The sequence below is a fragment of the Carcharodon carcharias genome, chromosome 14, assembly GCF_017639515.1.
Source record: "Carcharodon carcharias isolate sCarCar2 chromosome 14, sCarCar2.pri, whole genome shotgun sequence".
NCBI classification, from domain to species: domain Eukaryota; kingdom Metazoa; phylum Chordata; class Chondrichthyes; order Lamniformes; family Lamnidae; genus Carcharodon; species Carcharodon carcharias.
The window spans coordinates 99,070,415-99,089,618 of NC_054480.1; the positions used below are offsets into that span (position 1 = coordinate 99,070,415).

The 19,204-nt window shown below is 40.7% G+C and overlaps 1 protein-coding gene across 12 annotated transcripts in view; it reads left to right on the forward strand.

The window, feature by feature from the left end:
- Positions 1 to 19,204, forward strand: part of eps15l1a (epidermal growth factor receptor pathway substrate 15-like 1a) — a 375,872-nt gene that overhangs the window by 62,859 nt on the left and 293,809 nt on the right. For 10 of the 12 annotated variants that reach the window (XR_005945120.1, XM_041204271.1, XM_041204265.1 and 7 more), the window contains exon 2: positions 12,497 to 12,538. Coding sequence is in view for 11 of the 12 variants with exons in the window: in XM_041204271.1 (XP_041060205.1) it covers positions 12,497 to 12,538 (42 nt within the window). In the remaining variant the exon portion in view is untranslated. Of the gene's footprint in view, positions 1 to 12,496; positions 12,539 to 17,111; positions 17,275 to 19,204 lie in introns of all 12 variants that reach the window. The other 2 variants (XM_041204267.1, XM_041204266.1) reach the window with 1 other exon arrangement.

A 19,204-nucleotide genomic window follows, 5' to 3' on the forward strand; every position in this document is an offset into this window, starting at 1 on the left:
CTTTGGAAGTACTGCCATAGCCCTCCGCAGGATAATGCTTGTTTCAGCACATAGGTAGTGGTGTGCAGTGAATTCCTGTGGGATTGTTCTGCCTGCGGCTTTTATGTTGTTTTGCAGTTCTTGTGTAGTTACAACAATTCAAATGGCTCGACAAAACACATCCTTGTGGAAAGAACTTTTCCTATGAACAGAAATGATTGATAATTTGAAATAGGGTTTCCTGTGAGACCTTTATAATGAAGGAAAGAAAGCAAAGAATGACTTATTTGCACCAAACGACATGAAGACTTAAACATAGTGGCAAAGTAGGAATCCATGTTTACTGTGGTGATAACCCTGACATTTATATTATATTGAGGTTGTTTCAAGTGTTGGCTCTCTTCCTTTATCTGGATATGTTTTTAGATCTCTTCTGTGGTTTCTCAGCTTGGCTGATTTGGTAGCACTTCACCGCTTAAATCAGAGTTGGAAGCCAAGTTTTGTCCATTGCTTGACTGCATGACCTTGACTAACACTCTAGCATGGTATCAGGGAGAACTGCATTGTTGGAAGTGCCATTTGTTAATGTTAAACTGTGAACCACTGGCGCTATTCAAATGAAGCGTAGAGTTCTCTTGGTGGCCTGGTCAACGTTCCACTTTCCAACAACACCACTAAAAACAAATTATCTGGTTACCCACCTCGGTGTTATTTATGGGATCCCTTGCACAAAATAGCCATCATGTTTGCCTACTTAAGTCGCTGTACTTTAAAATAATTTTATATGAATTGCTTTGAAAAATTTTGATGTGCTGCATAGTCTAAATTCAGGAGTTGCTTAAGTAAAACTTTCAGATTCAGTTTCTTGATATTGAATTTCCACTTTGCTATCCACATTGCTTAATTCATATTATTAGATATTTTTCATTTTTAGTGCTTAAATCTACTTTGGATTAACAGGAGTAGACACTACAGATCTGTCTTTCTGAATTCTATTGTTAGGGTTATTGGGCTTGCAAGCTAAAGATCCTGCATACAAGAGAAATGGTAAATATGTGAATAAACTGCCATGTTTATGGACAAACAATTCAAAAATTTTATGAGTTTGTTGATCATATTTTAACTAATGAAATGAGACCTACTTATCTGACATTGTTCTGAAAACGTAAGAAAGAAGCACATAGATTAGCGGATTTCCAGATTGATTCATAGTCAATGAAATACTTTTGAAGTGCTGTCACTGTTGTAACATAAGCAATTGATACAGCTAATTGGCACACAGTCCCATGAGCAGCAGGGAAATAAACAACCAGACACTCACCTCTCATGTTGGTTGAAGAAATAAATGTTGGCCAGCACACTGGAGAGACTCTCCAATTCTACTTCAAGTGTTACCCTTAATATTTTATGTCCGCCAATGTAGGCCCACAATTCAATATTTTATCTGAAAGATGCCAATAATATTGTACTGGAATTAGTGTCACAATCAGTTTTGTTAATAGTACTTCCTCATAATCACAAGTGACACCTCAAATTTTGAACAGTGATAGCCTAGTCAACGGGTCAGTTGAAATTTTCAAACCCGAGATCGTTGGACTTTAGATAGGCAAGAGTATCGCTGAATATAGAGTAATGGAATTGAGGTACAGATCAACTACGATCTAATTAACTGACAGAACGGATTGGTGGGCTGATGGGTCAAGCCTCCGACTGTTCCTGTGTTCCCAGTGGTTCACCGTGGACAAGTTTGAATTTCCAAATATGCATGTAATCATTCGTATCAATGTTTCTCACCTTAGCTGTGAGGCAGGGAAGGGAGAGAATCATCTTTGTGGCTGGCTATAGAATGACATTGGTAGAAGCCTGGCATTTGTTTGTCATGACCTGTGTGACATGGAAAATACTTTGGACAATCAAAGTTCTGTTTAGTTTGGGTGAACATTAAAGCTGTAATGGGTTTGTATTCTGGAAATACGAAATTTAATGGGGCTCCTTCATTAGAATCTATCTTGTGCTTGTGAAATTATTTTTACTTTTTAAAATGTTCAAAGATGGATTTGTGGTATACTTAAGATGCTAGTGCTCTGCTCAAGTTACATCAGTATCACCCAGTCCTCTGCCAGAATAGGCACCTCCCCAGGACACGAGAGAAAGCAACATAAAAATGACTTCCTGCCCTCCACCCCCTCCCAACCAATTTACTTTTCCATTTGGAGGCACAAAGCTCCTGCTGCTTTCACCTTCTCTTCAGTCCGTTATCCCTAAAGAGAAAGACTGGAATTTATATAGTGCCTCATCCCTTCAGCATGTTCCAAAGCACTTTACAGACAGTGAAATGCATTTTGAAGGGCAGTCATTGTCGTAATGTTGGAAATGCGGCAGCCAATTTGCTCACAGCAAGCTTTCTCAAATAGCAAAGTTATAATGACCAAATAACCTGTAACCTCTTCCTGTAAGGCCATGGAATAATTTCACCTTTAAAACATTATACTGTAAATCAGACTTGTGATCAAATAGATCCATGCTTTGATCCTCTATGGTGTAAGATGCAGCCTTCCACATTTTTGCCATGCAGAGGAAGACCTGTCTAACTTATGAAGTTAATTTTCATGGAAATTTCTTACATGTAATGCCATGCTGCATTTGGACCCATTTTACCATAGAAAAATAGAACATACCGTAGAAGAGGATGAAGAGTAATTGCACATAATCTGGCCCTCTGCTCGGTATTTCGTTACAGTTCCTCAAAATATCCTACTTCAAAAACTACTAACGTTGTCCAGAATAATTGTAAAGATATATTTTTTTTAAAAATAGCTTGATAGAAAGATTAAGATATCCATAGTTCACAGCAGTTTCTACAATGTCTGTCTTGGCTGCCAGTACATGAAATGATTTTGTTGGAGTATGTAGTGTAACGACAAAAAGGTGTTGAGTTACTTAACTGGTAACAGTTGCCAAAGGGCTATCAGTTTTGATGCCATGTTGAATGTTTAATGTGGGTAGACTGTTATAGAAAGAATGGTAGGGGAGCAAACCTTACTTTTGGAGTGTACATATTTAATTGTTGTTCTTCCTCAGGCTGTTTGCAGGAGTGTACGTTGGTCAAAGAAGACAAGAATGCATCTGACTCACTTACTGTGTCAGAGCAGCTCTGTCATGTCTGTTCCTTGTAGACAGAGTAAATTTGTTATGTAGTCTGCAGCTGGGGTTACCACCCAGTAGGGAGGGTAGGCTGATCATTGAGAAAGTGTTATTTAGTGGTATATTTGTAGTAGACGATTCTTTAGAGTATGAGACAAGACAGCAGTTGAATTGTCTTCTGTTAAGGTAGAAATCAAACTCAAAGTGTGTAATAAACAGATTCCCATTGTTTACAGCAGAGACTGAAGATTTCATTTGACTGGAGTAGACTTAAGACCATAAGACATAGGAGCAGAAATTAGGCCATTCGGCCCATCGAGTCTGCTCCGGCATTCAATCATGGCTGATAAGTTTCTCAACCCCATTCCCCCACCTTCTCCCCGTAACCTTTGATCCTCTTACCAATCAAGAATCTATCTATCTCCGTCTCAAATACACTCAATGACCTGGCCTCCACAGCCTTCTGTGGCAATGAATTCCATAGATTCACCACACTCTGGCTAAAGAAGTTTCTCCTCATCTCTGTTCTAAAAGGTCTTCCCTTTACTCTGAGGCTGTGCCCTCGGGTCCTCGTCTCTCCTACTAATGGAAACATCTTCCCCACGTCCACTCTATCCAGGCCTTTCAGTATTCTGTTAGTTTCAATCAGATCCGCCCTCGTCCTTCTAAACTCCATCGTGAATAGACCCAGAGTCCTCAAATGTTCCTCATGTGTTAAGCCTTTCATTCCTGGGATCATTCTCGTGAACCTCCTCTGGACCCTCTCCAAGGCCAGCACATCCTTCCTGAGATACGGGGCCCAAAATTGCTCACGATATTCTAAATGTGGTCTGACCAGAGCCTTATAAAGCCTCAGCAGCACATCCCTGCTTTTATATTCCAGTCCTCTCGAAATAAATGCCAACATTGCATTTGCCTTCCTAACCACTGACTCAACCTACAAGTTAACCTTAAGAGAATCTTGGACTAGGACTCCAAAGTCCCTTTGCACGCCAGATTTCTGAATTCTCTCCCATTTAGAAAATAGTCTATGCCTCTTCTTCCTACCAAAGTGCATGACCTCACACTTCCCCACGTTGTATTCCATCTGCACTTCTTTGCCCATTCTCCTAACCTGTCCAAATCCTTCTGCAGCCTCCCCGCCTCCTCAATACTACCTGTCCCTCCACCTATCTTTGTATCATCTGCAAACTTAGCCAGAATGCCCTCAGCTCCTTCATTTAGATCATTAATGTATAAAGTGAAAAATTGTGGTCCCAACACTGACCCCTGCGGAACTCCACTAGTCACCGGCTGTCATCCTGAGAAGGACCCCCTTATCCCCACTCTCTGCCTCCTGCCAGACAGCCAATCTTCTATCCATGCTAGTACCTTGTCTCTAACACCATGGGCTCTTATCTTACTGAACAGCCTCCTGTGTGGCACCTTGTCAAAGGCCTTCTGGAAGTCCAAGTAGATAACATCCATTGACTCTCCTTTGCCTAAGCTATTCGTTACCTCCTCAAAGAATTCTAACAGAATTGTCAGGCATGACCTCCCCTTGATGAAACCATGCTGACTTTGCCCGATTTTACCATGCACTTCCAAGTATTCTGAAATCTCATCCTTAATAAGGGACTCTAAAATCTTACCAGCGACTGAGGTCAGCCTAATTGGCCTGTAATTTCCCATCTTTTGCCTCACTCCCTTCTTAAACAGGGGGGTTACATTAGCGATCTTCCAGTCCTCTGGGATCCTCCCTGACTCCAGTGATTCCTGAAAGATCACCACTAACGCCTCCACTATCTCTTCAGCCATCTCCTTCAGAACTCTGGGGTGTAATCCATCTGGTCCAGGTGATTTATCCACCTTCAGACCTTTCAGTTGTAAAGATTTTACTGAATGCAGTGCAATCTAAGTGCTTCTCGAGGAAGTGGAAAGATGTTTTTATTTTTGCTGTTACAATGTTTTAGACCATTGTGCCCTAGTTGTTTAGTTAGTGTTGGATTAGTTTCTGGCGGAGTTACGTAGGGTGGAAGGCCTGAGCAAAAAGCCGTGGCGATCCTTCTGTGGATTATAACATCAGTAAGCTAAATGTAAACTTATGATTGACATTCTATATTTTAACTTCTACACATGATTTGTTAAGTGCCGTAGATTGAGAATTGCAAATCGGGATGTTGAGGTAACTTTCTTTCCCCATTGTTTGCATGTTGATCCTCCATTGAACTGTGACAACACTGTTCGCCTTCCTGGGTACATAGTTTTAAACTTGACCTATCTCCAGCTCAGTGCCTCAGGGACTCAGTTGATGAGAGACTTGATTTTTTATTTATTAGATGGATATTGTTGCTTTAGGGCTCCTTTTTAAAAATTGTGTTGGTTCTGTTTTTCATCTGTTGGACATGTATTAATTTTCTAATTATTGTAGGGATGATAAGTTACTATATTTGGTAGTGCTAAGGCGTTGAAATAATGCTTAAAGCTGTAATGAACACATCATCAAAATAGTTCACATTAATTACTATCTCTACTGATAATTCATCTTTCACAATCAGTAATTTAATTTAAAAGCAAAAAACTGCGGATGCTGGAAATCCAAAACAAAAATACCTGGAAAAACTCAGCAGGTCTGACAGCATCTGCGGAGAGGAACACAGTTAACGTTTCGAGTCCGTATGACTCTTCAACAGAACAGTTGAAGAGTCATACGGACTCGAAACGTTAACTGTGTTCCTCTCCGTAGATGCTGTCAGACCTGCTGAGTTTTCCCAGTAACTTAATTTAGCCCAGCTAAGCCTCACAATGAAGCTATTAGCATTGTGTTTCAGGCACTTTTGAAGTTACATAAGGGCCTAAGAAATAGGAGCAGAAGTAGGCCATTCAGCCCTTCAAGTCCACTCTGCCATTCAATGAGATCATGGCTAATCTTCTATTGCAACACTATTCCTCTGCACTATCCCCATATCCATTGATGTTTTTAATATGTAGAAATCTATTGATCTCAGTCTTGAACATCGCCAATGACTGGGCCTCCACAGCCCTCTGGGGCAGATTCACCACCCTCTGAGTGAAGAAATTCCTCCTCATTTCAGGCCTAAAACCTAACCTTTATTCTGAGCCTGTGTCCCCTGGTTCTGGTACCCCCCCCACTCCTCAAGCCAGGGGAAGCATTTTTCCTGCATCTACCTATCAAGCCTTATAAGAATTCTTTATGTTCGAATGAGATCACCTCTCATTCTTCTAAACTCCAGAAAATAAAGGCTCAGTGTATTTAACCTTTCCTCATGGGACAATCCCCCCATTCCAGGAATTAGTTTGGCGAACCTTTGTAACACTGGACGTTCACTTTTTGTACATTTCAAAAGCAAGGGAAGCAAAAGCCTTTAAGCTGTAACTCCAAATAACATTCTAAGTTGTAATTTACATTCATATTACTCATCTGTATTTTAAAATATTGTACGAATTGAATCTAATGTGTATGAAATCCTAGTCTTAGTTGAACTTTATTATTTGATAGCTATTTAGGAAACAGAAATTGATATTTCAGTTAAAATGCAGCATGATTTCAAAAATGCAACTTTTCTTGAAAGCAATAATAGTCTAGCTGGTGGGAGTACAGCTTTGTGAATCACATGGAACACAGTCTCAGGAGGAGAGATTGAATCATTGGGAGGTGAGAGTTGTTGAGGCAGTCCAAGTCGGAGCAGCTTTAGAGGGGATTCAGGCGAGATCTTTTGAAAGTGAAGAGTTGAAAATCCCTTAGGAGGGAGACAGAGTTTTAACGAGATATTGTGACTTGCATTGATCATTAACATCTGGCTGGGTTGCTGAGGAATCTATGAGAATAAATTGGTTACATTTTCCATTTAACGTGCAGTGTGGTGAGTTCAACCACAGTTTGCCTGTTAATTCATATTTCACAGAATCACAGAATTTTAATGGCACAGAAGGAGGCCATTTGCCCCATCATGTCTGCACTGGCTCTCCAATGGAACAATATGACCTAGTGCCATTGCCTTTTCCCTGTACCACTGCACATTGTTTCTGTTCAAATAGTCACCTAATGCCTTTTTGAATGCCTCGATTGAACCTGTCTCCACCACATTTCCATGAAATGCACTCCAGACTCGAACCACTCATTGTGTGAAAAAGTTGTTTCTCTTGTCACATTTGCTTCTTTTGCAAATCACCTAAAATCTGTGCCCTCTTGTTCTTGATCCTTTTATGAGTGGGAACAGCTTCTCCCTATCTACTCTGTCCAGCCCCCTCATGATTTTGAACATCTCTATCAAATCTCCTCTTAGCCGCCTTCTCTCCAAGAAGAACAGTCTCAACCTCTTCAATCTATCTTTGTAACTAAAGTTTCTCATCCCTGGAATCATTCTTGTAAACCTCTTCTGCACCCTCTCCAATGTGTTCACCTCCTATAATGTGGCACCCAGAACTGTACACAATATTCCAGCTGAGGTCTTACATAAATTCAGCATAACCACCTTGCTCTTGTACTCTGTGCCCCTGTTAATAAACCCTAAGATACCAAATACTTTATCAACTGCTCTCCGCCTGTCCTGCCACCTTTAATAACCTATGCACATATACACCCATGTCTTTCTGCTCCTGCATCCTCTTCAAAATTAACCCCTTATTTTATATTGTTGATTCACGTTCTTCCTACCAAAATGCAACACCTCACACTTCTCCGCATTAGCCACCTATCTGCCCACTCCACCAACTTGTCTATGTCCTTTTGAAGTTCTACAATGTTTCCCTCACAGTTTACACTCCCAAGCTTCGTATCATCTGCAAACTTTGAAATTGTATCCAGCACACCAAGATCTAGATCATTAATATACATCAGGAAAAGCAAGAGCCCCAATAGAGACCCCTGGGGAACTCCACTACAAGCCTTCTTCCAGCCCGAAAAATATCCATTGACCATTACTCTCTGCTTCCTACTTTTCAGCCAATTTTGTAACCATGTTGGCTCCTGTCCCTTTTATTCCATGAGCAATAACTTTTCTCTCAAAGTCTGTTGTGTGGCGCTGTATCAAATGCCTTTTGAAAGTCCCTGTACACCACATCAACAGCATTGCCCTCATTGATCTTTTCTGTTACTTCTTCAAAAAACTCCAAGTTAGTTAAAGACGATTTCCTCTTTAGAAATCCATGCTGGCTCTTCCTTATCAACTCATATTTTTCCATGTGATTACTAATTCTATCCCAAATGTTTCTAGGATCTTGCCCACCTTTCAAGTTAAACTGACAGGTCTGTAATTGCTGGGCTTATCCTTTGTTGAACAAGGGTGAAATGTTTGCATTTCTCCAGTCCTCTGGCACCTCCCCTGAGTCTAGGGAAGACTGAAAGATTGTGGCCAGTGCCCCTGCAATTTCTACTCTCACTTCCTTCAATATCCTTGGATGCATCTCATTCGGTCCAGGTGCCTTGTCAACTTTTAAATACCAACAGTCTATTCAACACTTCCTCCTTATCAGTTTTGAACCCTTCTAGTGACAAGAGTTTCCTTGTCTGTCACCATGACCTGAGTAGCATCTACCTCCTTGTTAAAGATGAATGCAAAGTGTTCATTTAATACGTTAGCTTTGGTCCCTTCAACCACATGTAAATTCCCTTTTAGGCCCCTAATCAATCCTACTGCTCCTTTTACCACCATTTTACTATTTACATGCTTATAGAAGACTTTGGGACCTTTATGTTCACTTATCTTATATGCTTTTTCATCTCCTCTCTGAATCTTCTGTATTCCTCTTGGTTCTCAGTTGTGTTTTCTACCTGACACCTGTCATAAGCACACTTTTTCTTAATTTCTATCTTTTTTTTTCATTCAGGGAGCTCTGGATTTGTTTGCCCTACCTTTCCCTTTTGATGTAATATACCTTGACTGTGCCCGAACCAATTCTTTTTTGAAGGTAGCCCATTGTTCAGCTACAATTTTTCCCGCTAATCCTTCATTCCAGTCTATCTGGCCCAGCTTGGTGTTCTTGCCCCATCGAAGCCGGCTCTCGTCCAGTTAATTATCCTTACTTTGGATTGCCTATTGTTCTTTTCTATTATCATCATCCTAAAATGTACAATACAATGATCACTATCTCCTAAATGTTCCCCCACTGACACTTAATCTGCTTGGCCCACCTCATTTCCAAGAACCAGGTCTACAGCACTTCTTTTCTTTTTGGATTGGACACATACTGCTGTAGAAAATTCCCCTGAACACTATTTATGGACTTTTGCCCCTCTCCGCCTTTACATTACAACTGTCTTAGTCTACATTTGGGTAATTAAAGTCACCCATTATAATTAATCTATAATGCTTGCAATCTCTGTAATTTCCCTGCAGATTTTTTTCTTCTACATCCTGCTCACCAGTTGGCAGTCTATAGACTACATTGAGCAATGTAATTGCACCCTTTTTGTTCCTTAGCTCTAGCTGAATTGATTCTGTCCTAGAAACCGTCTGGAACATCCTGTTTCTCCAGCATTGCAATGCTTTCCTTAACCATTACCGCCACCCCTCCTTCTTTCCTATCTTTTCTGAATACCTTGTACCTGGGAATATTTAACACCTAGTTCTGCCCTTCCTTGAACTAGGTCTCTGTTATCCCCACATCATATCTCCACATGGCAATCTGCACCTGTAACTCTCCAATCTTATTTACTATACCCTGTGCATTCACGTACATGCATAGTAATCCTGATTTAGATTTTGTTACTTTCTCCCTCACCCCGACTTCACCTATTAACTTACTATTCTCTATACTAGTGCTATCTGTCCCTCCCAGTATTTTGTGCACCCTAGTATTCCTCTCTAATATTTTCCCTTGGTTCCCACACCTGTACTGAATTGGTTTAAAGCCCTCCCAACAGCAGTAGCAAAACACCCTGCAAAGAATTCAGTTCCAGCTTTGTTCAGGTGCAACCCGTTTGGCTTTTACAGATACCATCTCCCCCAGAGCCATTCCAAATGTCCCAGGAATCTAAAGCCTTCCCTCCTGTTTTCCAGCCATGCATTCATATGCCTTATCCTACTATTTCTGTACTCACTGGGATGTGGCATTGGGAATAATCTGGAGATCATGACATTTGAGGTCCTACTTGCAATTTTCTACCTAGCTCCCTAAATTCTGATTGCAGGACCACACCTCCCTTCCTACTTAAGTTATTGCTATCAATGTGGACCACGACCACTGGTTGTTCACCCTCCTCCAGAAGAATGTCCTGCAGCCTCTGTGACATCCTTGACCATGGGACCAGGGAGGCAACATACCATCCAGGAGTCATGTCTACGGCCACAGAAACACCTGTCTGTTCCCCTAACCAATGAATCCCCTATCTCTATTGCTCTTTCTTTCTTCTTCCTCCCCTCCCGTACATTTATCTCATGTTAATTCTGAATGTTAGAGTGTAAGATAGATTTGTAAATTGTTCTTTTTTTCTAACTTTGTATAGTAAAGTTTATTTTGTTTTTTTAAAACCATGGAATCTTGTGGCTTTATTCGCCAAGTGGGTAGCTGGGATTTCAAACTTTGTCTACTTTAAATAAGAAGTTACTGGTCCCTGACTGTAACAAACTGAATTTTATCTGGCTTCAAATTCCAAGATCTCTTATACTTTTACTTCAAATAAGCCAACCTCAACTTAAAAGAAAGTCATAAAGTATACCTGGTCAGCAGTTTGGGAATATTGAGTTCCCCTATTTCCCTGTGTTATGGTAGTGGGAGGAGCTCTGTGAAACTGAAAAACCTATGTTACTTTCATTGAACACTCAGTCAGAAGACTCTGGAAAGGATTTTAAGTTGAGACTTACTCTTTTTAAGACAGTTTAAAGCAAGAGTATCTAAATTGCAGCCCATATGTTGGACCCTGAGTCTTGACAACCCAGCCCTCGAATCCTGTTAAACTATGTTTTATTTGCGCTTCTAGTTGTTGCTCACTTTGCCCTTTCAGAATGTCGTGGATCTCGAGATGTACAAGGGCTGTTCTCAGCATTGTTGCTTCAGTGGTAGAAAAATCCCAATTCAGGATATCAAGAATTTGAGATGCTGGCAAATGAATGGGATCATAAGTATAAATTCTATCTATGGTCTCTGAGATACCACATATCTGTAGTGCATGAGGACAAAAAGCTTTGACAGCCCTGCTTTAAAATATTGTGCAGACCAAGAAGTGCATTTCTAATTAGTTGCTATGTTCTGTTGCTTATGGTTGAGAGATGTCTTCAGCACAGGAGGAGGCCATTTGGCCCATCCTGTCTGCACTGATCAACAAACATCTGATTACACTAATCCCATTTTCCAGTGCTTGGCCCATAGCCCTGGAGGCAATGGCAATGCAAGTGAATATCTAAATACTTCTTAAATGTTACAAGAGTTTCTGACTCAACTACCCTTTCAGGTAGTGAATTCCACACTCCCATCACCCTTTGGGGGAAAAAATTTCTTCTCAACTCCCCTCTTAACTTTCTATTTCATACCTTATATTTATGCCCCTTGGTTATTGACCCCTCTACTAATGGGAAAAAGTGATCGCTACCCCTCATAACCTTATACACTTCTATCAGGTCCCCTCTCAACCTTTGCTACTCCAAGGAATAACCCTTGTAAATAAATTTCACTAGTAAATTTAACCTAAACAATATGATTGAACAGTTTGGTAGTTTTCCCTCTGTTGGAGTGACTGTCATGTATAATGTGAAACTTGGACAATCCCAAGCGCCAAATAGCGTGGTTAAACTGATTGTCCCAGTCATGGTGTGCCTAAGGTTATAAGTTTGGATTCTAGGAGAAACAAGTCTGCTGTTGGAAATGGGACTTTTGTTATGGATATGATTAATGAATTGGGAGAGAGCCTGAATTTTAACAGTGGGTACTCAAATTTTGAGCAAAAGCCAAAATTTATAAATTGAGATAATCTCTGAGATCTGAAATAAAAACAAAGTACTGGAAATACTCAGCAGGCCTGGCAGCATCTGTGAAGAGAGAAACAGAGTTAACGTTTCAGATCGGCTATCTTCATTGATATTGGTTAAGGATAGATGTTAACCAGGACAGCATGGAGAACTATCCTGCACTTTTTTCAAATAAAGGCATGGGATCTTTTACATTTGAGTAGACATTGGTGTAATGTCTTATTCAATGATGATTCCTCTGATAAGTTAACACTCCCTCAGTACAGCACTTAAGTGTCAGCATAGATGATGTCCTGCATCCTGGCTTGAATTGATGTCCTTATGGCTCAAAGTGCTACAATTGAATAAAAAGCTGTCACTTAATGTGTTTCACAAGATAAGCATGGAAGGCCATCTACAATCAATTTGATCAACTGACAGATGTTTATGAAATGACAGATGTTAATTGATGTTCTTCTTTCCCTCAGCTTTCCAGTGGAAACCCCGTGTATGAAACCTATTATCGTCAGGTGAGCTGCTTTACTGTGGTAATCTCAACCATTCATGATCTTGAACATCTCTATTGAATCTTTTTTTGAAACCTCTGCTGTAAGGAGAACAATTCCAGCTTCTCCATTCTCTCTCTGAGTAACTGATGCCTCCTCATGCTAGATACCATTTCAGTAAATCTCCTCTGCATCCTCTCTAAGGCCTTGACAGCCTTGAGATGTGGTGCCCAGAATTGAATTCAAGACACCAGCTGTAGCTTAACCTTTATAAAAGTTTGGCATAACTTTCTTACTTTTGCCTAATTTGTATAATAAAAACAGAAAATGCTATAAAAACTCAGCAGGTCAGGCAGCATTTGTGGAGAGAGAAACAGTTAACATTTTGAATCAAATATGACTGTACTTCAGAATCATTTTGTTAACTCAAAATGTTAACTCTATTTTTCTCTCTCCAGATGCTTCCAGACCTGCTAAGTTTTTCCAGCACTTTGTTTTGATTTCAGATTTCCAACATCCATAGTATTTTGCTTTTATTTTAGTGTTTATTCCTCTATTAATAAAACTAAGGATTTCGTAGGCTTTTTTAATGGTGATCTCAACTTTTCTTTCACCTTCAATGGTTTGTATACGTGCCTGTACTGACACCCCCTTTAAAATTGAATCCTATGGTTCATATTGCCTCTCCTCTTTTCTACCGAGATGTATCGCTTCACACTCCTCCGCTTTATATCTCATCTGCCATCTGTCTGCTAATTTTAACAGTCCTCTTACATACCCTCTTGAAATCTCTCTTTTTATCCTCCTCATTGTTTGCTACATTACTATGTTTCATATCATGTGCAATCTTTGAAGTTATAAAATCCAGGTCAATAATATATATCAAACGACCCTGAGGAACACCACTGTATACTATCCTCCAACCTGAAAAATAATCACCACCAAAACTCAAAGGTTTTCTGCACCTTTAATCACATTAGATTTAATTGCTAACAAACCTTTCATTTATTAGCCCACACTTCTCCAAATACCAATTAATTTTGTCCCAGATTATTGTCTCTGAAAGCTTCCTCACCTTGACTGGTTTACCTGTAGTTGTTGGGTTTATCCCTCCTCCCCTTTTTAAATAGGGGTTTAATACTTGCAATCCTCCAGTCATCTGGCACTACCCCTACTTTCATGGAGAATTGGAAGATTGGCAGAACCTCTGCAATTTCTGTCTTTACTCCCCTCAATAAGCTAGGATGCATCCCACCTAGACCAGTTGATTTTTTTTTAACTTTGAGGACTGCCAACCTATTAAGTGCATCCTCTTTATCTATTTTTGTTGAGTAGACCAGGGAAATATATTCCCTAGAGTTTAGAAGGGTATGAGTGGGTAGCATCACTACCTTTGAAACAAAAATAGCTGGAAAAACTCAGCAGGTCTGACAGCATCTGTGGAGAGGAATACAGTTAACGTTTTGAGTCCGTATGACTTTTCATCAGAACTAAGGGAATATAGAAATGAGGTAAAATCTAACCTGGTTGAGGGGGGTGGGACAGGTAGAGCTGGATAGAGGGCCAGTGATAGGTGGAGGCAAAGAAGAGATTGCCAAAGATGTCATAAACAAAATGATAAAGGGGTGTTGACGGTGGTGATGTTAGCTAAGGAATGTTCTTATGGTGACATTAAGGCTAGAAAGCAGGGCGAGCAAGTGATAGCCCTGGTGGGGTGGGGGGAAGGGAACAAAATAGGCTAAAAGATGGAGATAAATCAATAGATGGAAATGAATTTAAAAATAATGGAAATAGGTGGGAAAACAAAAATATATTTTAAAAATTTTAAATTATTGGGAAAGGGGGTGGGGATGGAGGAGAGAGTTCATGATCTGAAGTTGTTGAACTCAAATGTTAAGTTCGGAAGGCTTAAAATGTCTAGTTGGAAGATGAGGTGCTGTTCCTCCACTTTGCGTTGAGCTTCACTGGAACATTGCAGCAGATCAAGGACGGACAAGTGAGCATGAGAGCAAGGTGGTATGTTGAAATGGCAAGTGACAGCGAGGTCTGGGTAATGTTTGCGGACAGACCGAAGGTGTTCTGCAAAGCGGTCATCCTGTCTGCGTTTGGTCTCTCCAATGTAGAGGAGACCGCATTGGGAGCAGTGAATGCAGTAGACTAAATTGAGGGAAGTGCAAGTGAAGTGCTGCTTCACTTGAAAGGAGTGTTTGGGCTGTTGGACGGTGAGGAGGGGAGAAGTAAAGGGGCAAGTGTTGCACCTTCTGCGGTTGCATGGGAAGGTGCCGTGGGAGGGGGTTGAGGTGTAGAGGGTGATGGAGAGTGGACCAGGGTGTCCTGCAGGGAACGATCCTGCGGAATGCCACTGGCGGGTGAAGGGAAGATGTGTTTGGTGGCGGCATCATGCTGGAGTTGGTGGAAATGGTGGAGGATGATCCTTTGAATGTGGAGGCTGGTGGGGTGATAAGTGAGGACAAGGGGGACCGTATCATGGTTCTGGGAGGGAGAGGAAGGTGTGAGGGCGCATGTGCGGGAGATGGGCCGGACACGGTTGAGGGCCCTGTCAACCACCGTGGGTGGAAAACCTCGGTTAAGAAAGAAGGAAGACATGTCAGAGGAACTGTTTTGGAAAGTGACATAATCAGAACAGCTGCGATGGAGGCGAAGGAACTGAGAGAATGGGATGGAGTCCTGACAGGATGCGGGGTGTGAGGAGATGTAGTCACTTGCACTTCCCTCAATTTAGTCTACTGCATTCGCTGCTCCCAATGCGGTCTCCTCTACATTGGAGACCAAACGCAGACTAGGTGACCGCTTTGCAGAACACCTTCGGTCTGTCCGCAAGCATGACCCAGACCTCCTTGTCGTTTTCCATTTCAACACACCACCCTGCTCTCATGCCCACATGTCCGTCCTTGGCCTGCTGCAATGTTCCAGTGAAGCTCAACGCAAACTGGAGGAACAGCACCTCATCTTCCAACTAGGCACTTTACTGCCTTCAGGACTTAATATTGAGTTCAACAACTTCAGATCATGAACTCTCTCCTCCCTCCCCACCCCCTTTCCCAATAATTAAAACATTTTAAAATATATTTTTCTTTTCCCACCTATTTCCATTATTTTTAAATTAATTTCCATCTATTGATTTATCTCTACCTTTTAGCTTATTTAGATTCCTTCCCCCCACCCCACCCCACCCCACCCCCACTAGGGCTATCTGTCACATGCTCATCCTGCTTTCTAGCCTTAATGTCACCATTAGCACATTTCTTAGCTAACATCACCACCGTCAACACCCCTTTATCCTTTTGTCGATGACATCTTTGGCAATCTCTTCTTTACCTCCACCTATCACTGGCCCTCTATCTAGCTCTACCTGTCCCACCCCCCTCAACCAGGTTATATTTCACCTCATTTCTATATTTCCTTAGTTCTGATGAAGAGTCATACGGACTCGAAACGTTAACTGTAATCCTCTCTGCAGATGCTGTCAGACCTGCTGAGTTTTCCAGCTATTTTTGTTTTTGTTTCAGAGTTCCAGCATCCGTGGCATTTTGCTTTTATCTTTTCACTACCTTTGAGCTAGAAGCTCCAGGTTCAAGTTCCACTGCAGGACTTAATGGCTACAGAAGGTATGTTCATAATGTGGCCACACAGGTTGTTTATCAACCTGCTGATCCTTCCAGTGTGCCCATGGCAGGAAGTAAGAGCAGGAGAATTTCCTGTTCAGCTAGAACATGCAGAAGGCAATGGCAAACCAGTTAGTACCTTGCCAAGTATAATCATGGACCAACACATGGAAGTCTCTGGTTACCAAAGCCCTCTTAGGGCATGGTACCTGATGAGGGAGAGAGTTGAGAAAGAACGAGAGATTATCTCATTGAAACATTTAAAATCCTTAAGGGGCTTGACAGGGTTGCTGCTGGGAGGATTTTATCCCTGACTGGGGCATAGTCTCAGAATAAAGAGTTTGCCATTTAGGACTCAGATTAAGAGAAATTTCTTCACTCATAGGATTGTGAACCTTTGCAATTCTCCACCACAGAGAGCTGTATTTGCTTAGTCATTGAGTATATTCAAGACATAGATCAACAGATTTTTGGATAGAAGGGATATCAGGGCAGTGAATGAAGCTGTAGCTGAGGTAGAAGATCAGCCATGATCTTATTGAATGGTTGAACAGGCTCCAAGGACTAAAATGGCTTACTCGTGTTCCTATTTCTTATGTCCTTACCTTATCCAATATCCCCAGTGCTTTCTTCTTTACTGCACCAGTGGCTGCATCCTCTTCTCTGGTCTGCACTGTATTCATTTAGTACCTCAGACATTCCCCGTGCTTGCACAAAAAGATCTCTTCTTTGTCCCTAAGCAGCCTCACCCCTTCTTTAACCATCTTTCTACTATTAATGTTTATAACTAAACTTTTGTGCCCCCTTTTATGTTAGTTGCTTGTTTAATCTCAGGCTCTGTCTTTGCACCTTTTGTTCACATTTTTATATTTCCCATGCTACTTTCTGTGCTCAGCTCACCGTATTATGAACCTCACAACTGTCATAAGCTGTTTTCTCTCAGTTTAATCTCTATATCTTTAATCATCCAGGGAGCTTTAGCTTTGGATGCCCTTCCTTACCGTCTCATTTGGAAACTGTCTGTTCCCAAGAGGGCCCCCAGTTGTTCAATTGCTGTTTTCCCCTACCAATTTTGAATTCCAATTCGCCTGGACCAGATCCCTTTTCAACTCATTGAAGTTAACCCTCCTCCAGTTAAGTATTTTTACATTTGATTATACCTTGTCCTTTTTCATAACTATTCTAAACCTGATTTTATGATAGTTAGTTCCCAAATGCTGTCCCCCCTGACTGAAACTTGCTCCTCTTCATTCCCCAGAACTAGATCCACTGGAACGGGCCATTTGTCCTGTTCTGCCATCCCATGAAATCATAGCTGATTTGCGACCTAACTTAACATACCTGCCTGTGCCCTGTATTTCTTATATCTTTGGTTTATGAAAATTTATCAATTTCAGATTTCAAATTTACAATTGACTTAGCATCAACTGCAGAAGAGATTTGAAACGTCTTTGAATCTTTGCATACAGAAAAGTTTCCTAATTACACTCTTCAAAGGCCTGACTGACTTTTAGGTTATGTTCCCTAGTCCTAGACTAACCAACCATGGGAATAGTTTCTCTTTATGCACCCTATCTGCTCCCCTTTTATTTTTTTGAAAACTTTGATCAAATCACCTCTTAACTTTCTAACTTCCAGGGATTATCATGCTTGTTTGCAAACATGGATATCTGGTCCTCTACCTCGTCATCTAAGCTGTTAATAAATTTGGTGAATAGTTGAAACCTCAACAAAGATCCCTGTGGGCCACCACTAGTCATCCTGCCCACTGTCCTTACTCTGTCTCTGCTGCTCAGCCAGTTTCTTAATCAATAATTTGCCTTCAATTCCATGAGTTTCAACTTTAGCTAACAAGCTCTTATGAGGGACTTTACCAAATTCCTTCTGGAAGTCCATATAAATAACATCCATAGACATTCCCCTGTCCACTTCTTCAGTCACTTCTTCAAAAACTTCAAACAGATTGGTCAGGCATGATCTATCCTTTACAAATTCATGCTGGTTCTCTCTGATTAACTGAAAAATTTCAAGGTGTTCAGTAACGTTATCCATATTTTTAAATTTTAGAAATTTACCAACAACAGATGATAGGGTAACTGGTCCTCAATTCCTTGGCTTCGCTCTCCCACCTTCCTTAAATAGCAGAGTGATATGTACAATTTTCCGTTATAAGAGAACAGTCCTGAATCCAGAGAACTTTGGAGATTATAGCTAAGGCATCTGCAATGTTCTCACATACTCCCTTTTAAACCTTATGATGTAAATCATCTTGTTATGCTTTAGTGCCGTTATCTTCTTCTTTACTGCTATTTGTTTACATTAATTTTTGTCAGTCCCCATTCCTGATTCAGTATTGGTTTGTCTGGGATGTCTGGCTTACTTCCTCTACTGTAAATATTTTTCAGCATGTGTGCCATTTTCTTATTTTCATTTACAATATCACCACGATAAGTTTTTAGAAGTCCACATTGTTTTTGTCCATCCTCTTCTTCCTAGCATAATTGAAAGAAGTGTTGGTGGTGATTTTGATATCCCTTGCAAGTTTGTTTTGTACCCCCTTTTTGAGGCTCTTGCCAACTATTTTGTCACTTTTTGTTCTTTGTATGTCTATCTTTGCTGGGATCTATGCTACTTTTGCATTTTGTATGCTTTTTCTTTAGTTTTGTTTCTTACCTCTAGTCATCCATGACTGCTTTTTTGCAATTCGAGCTGTTACCCCTTAAGGGTATAAATTAGTTCTGTGACACATTAATTTATTTTTTGAACATCACCCACTGATCTTTTGTCAAGTTACCTAGTTTATTGTGCAGTCTCCATCTCATCCTGTTGAAGCCAGCCTTACTTAAATCTAGAATATAAATAACAGTCTTTCAGATACGATGTTAAACTTGATCATCATATGATCGCTATTAGATAAATGTTTGCCCGCTGTTAGGCTGTTAACTAAGCTTAGCTCATTACTCATTATGAAATCTAATATGGCTTGCCCCCTTTCTGGTTCTAGGATATACTGTTGCAGTAATATTTGTACTATACAATAGTCAGGCAATGACCACCTCCAACA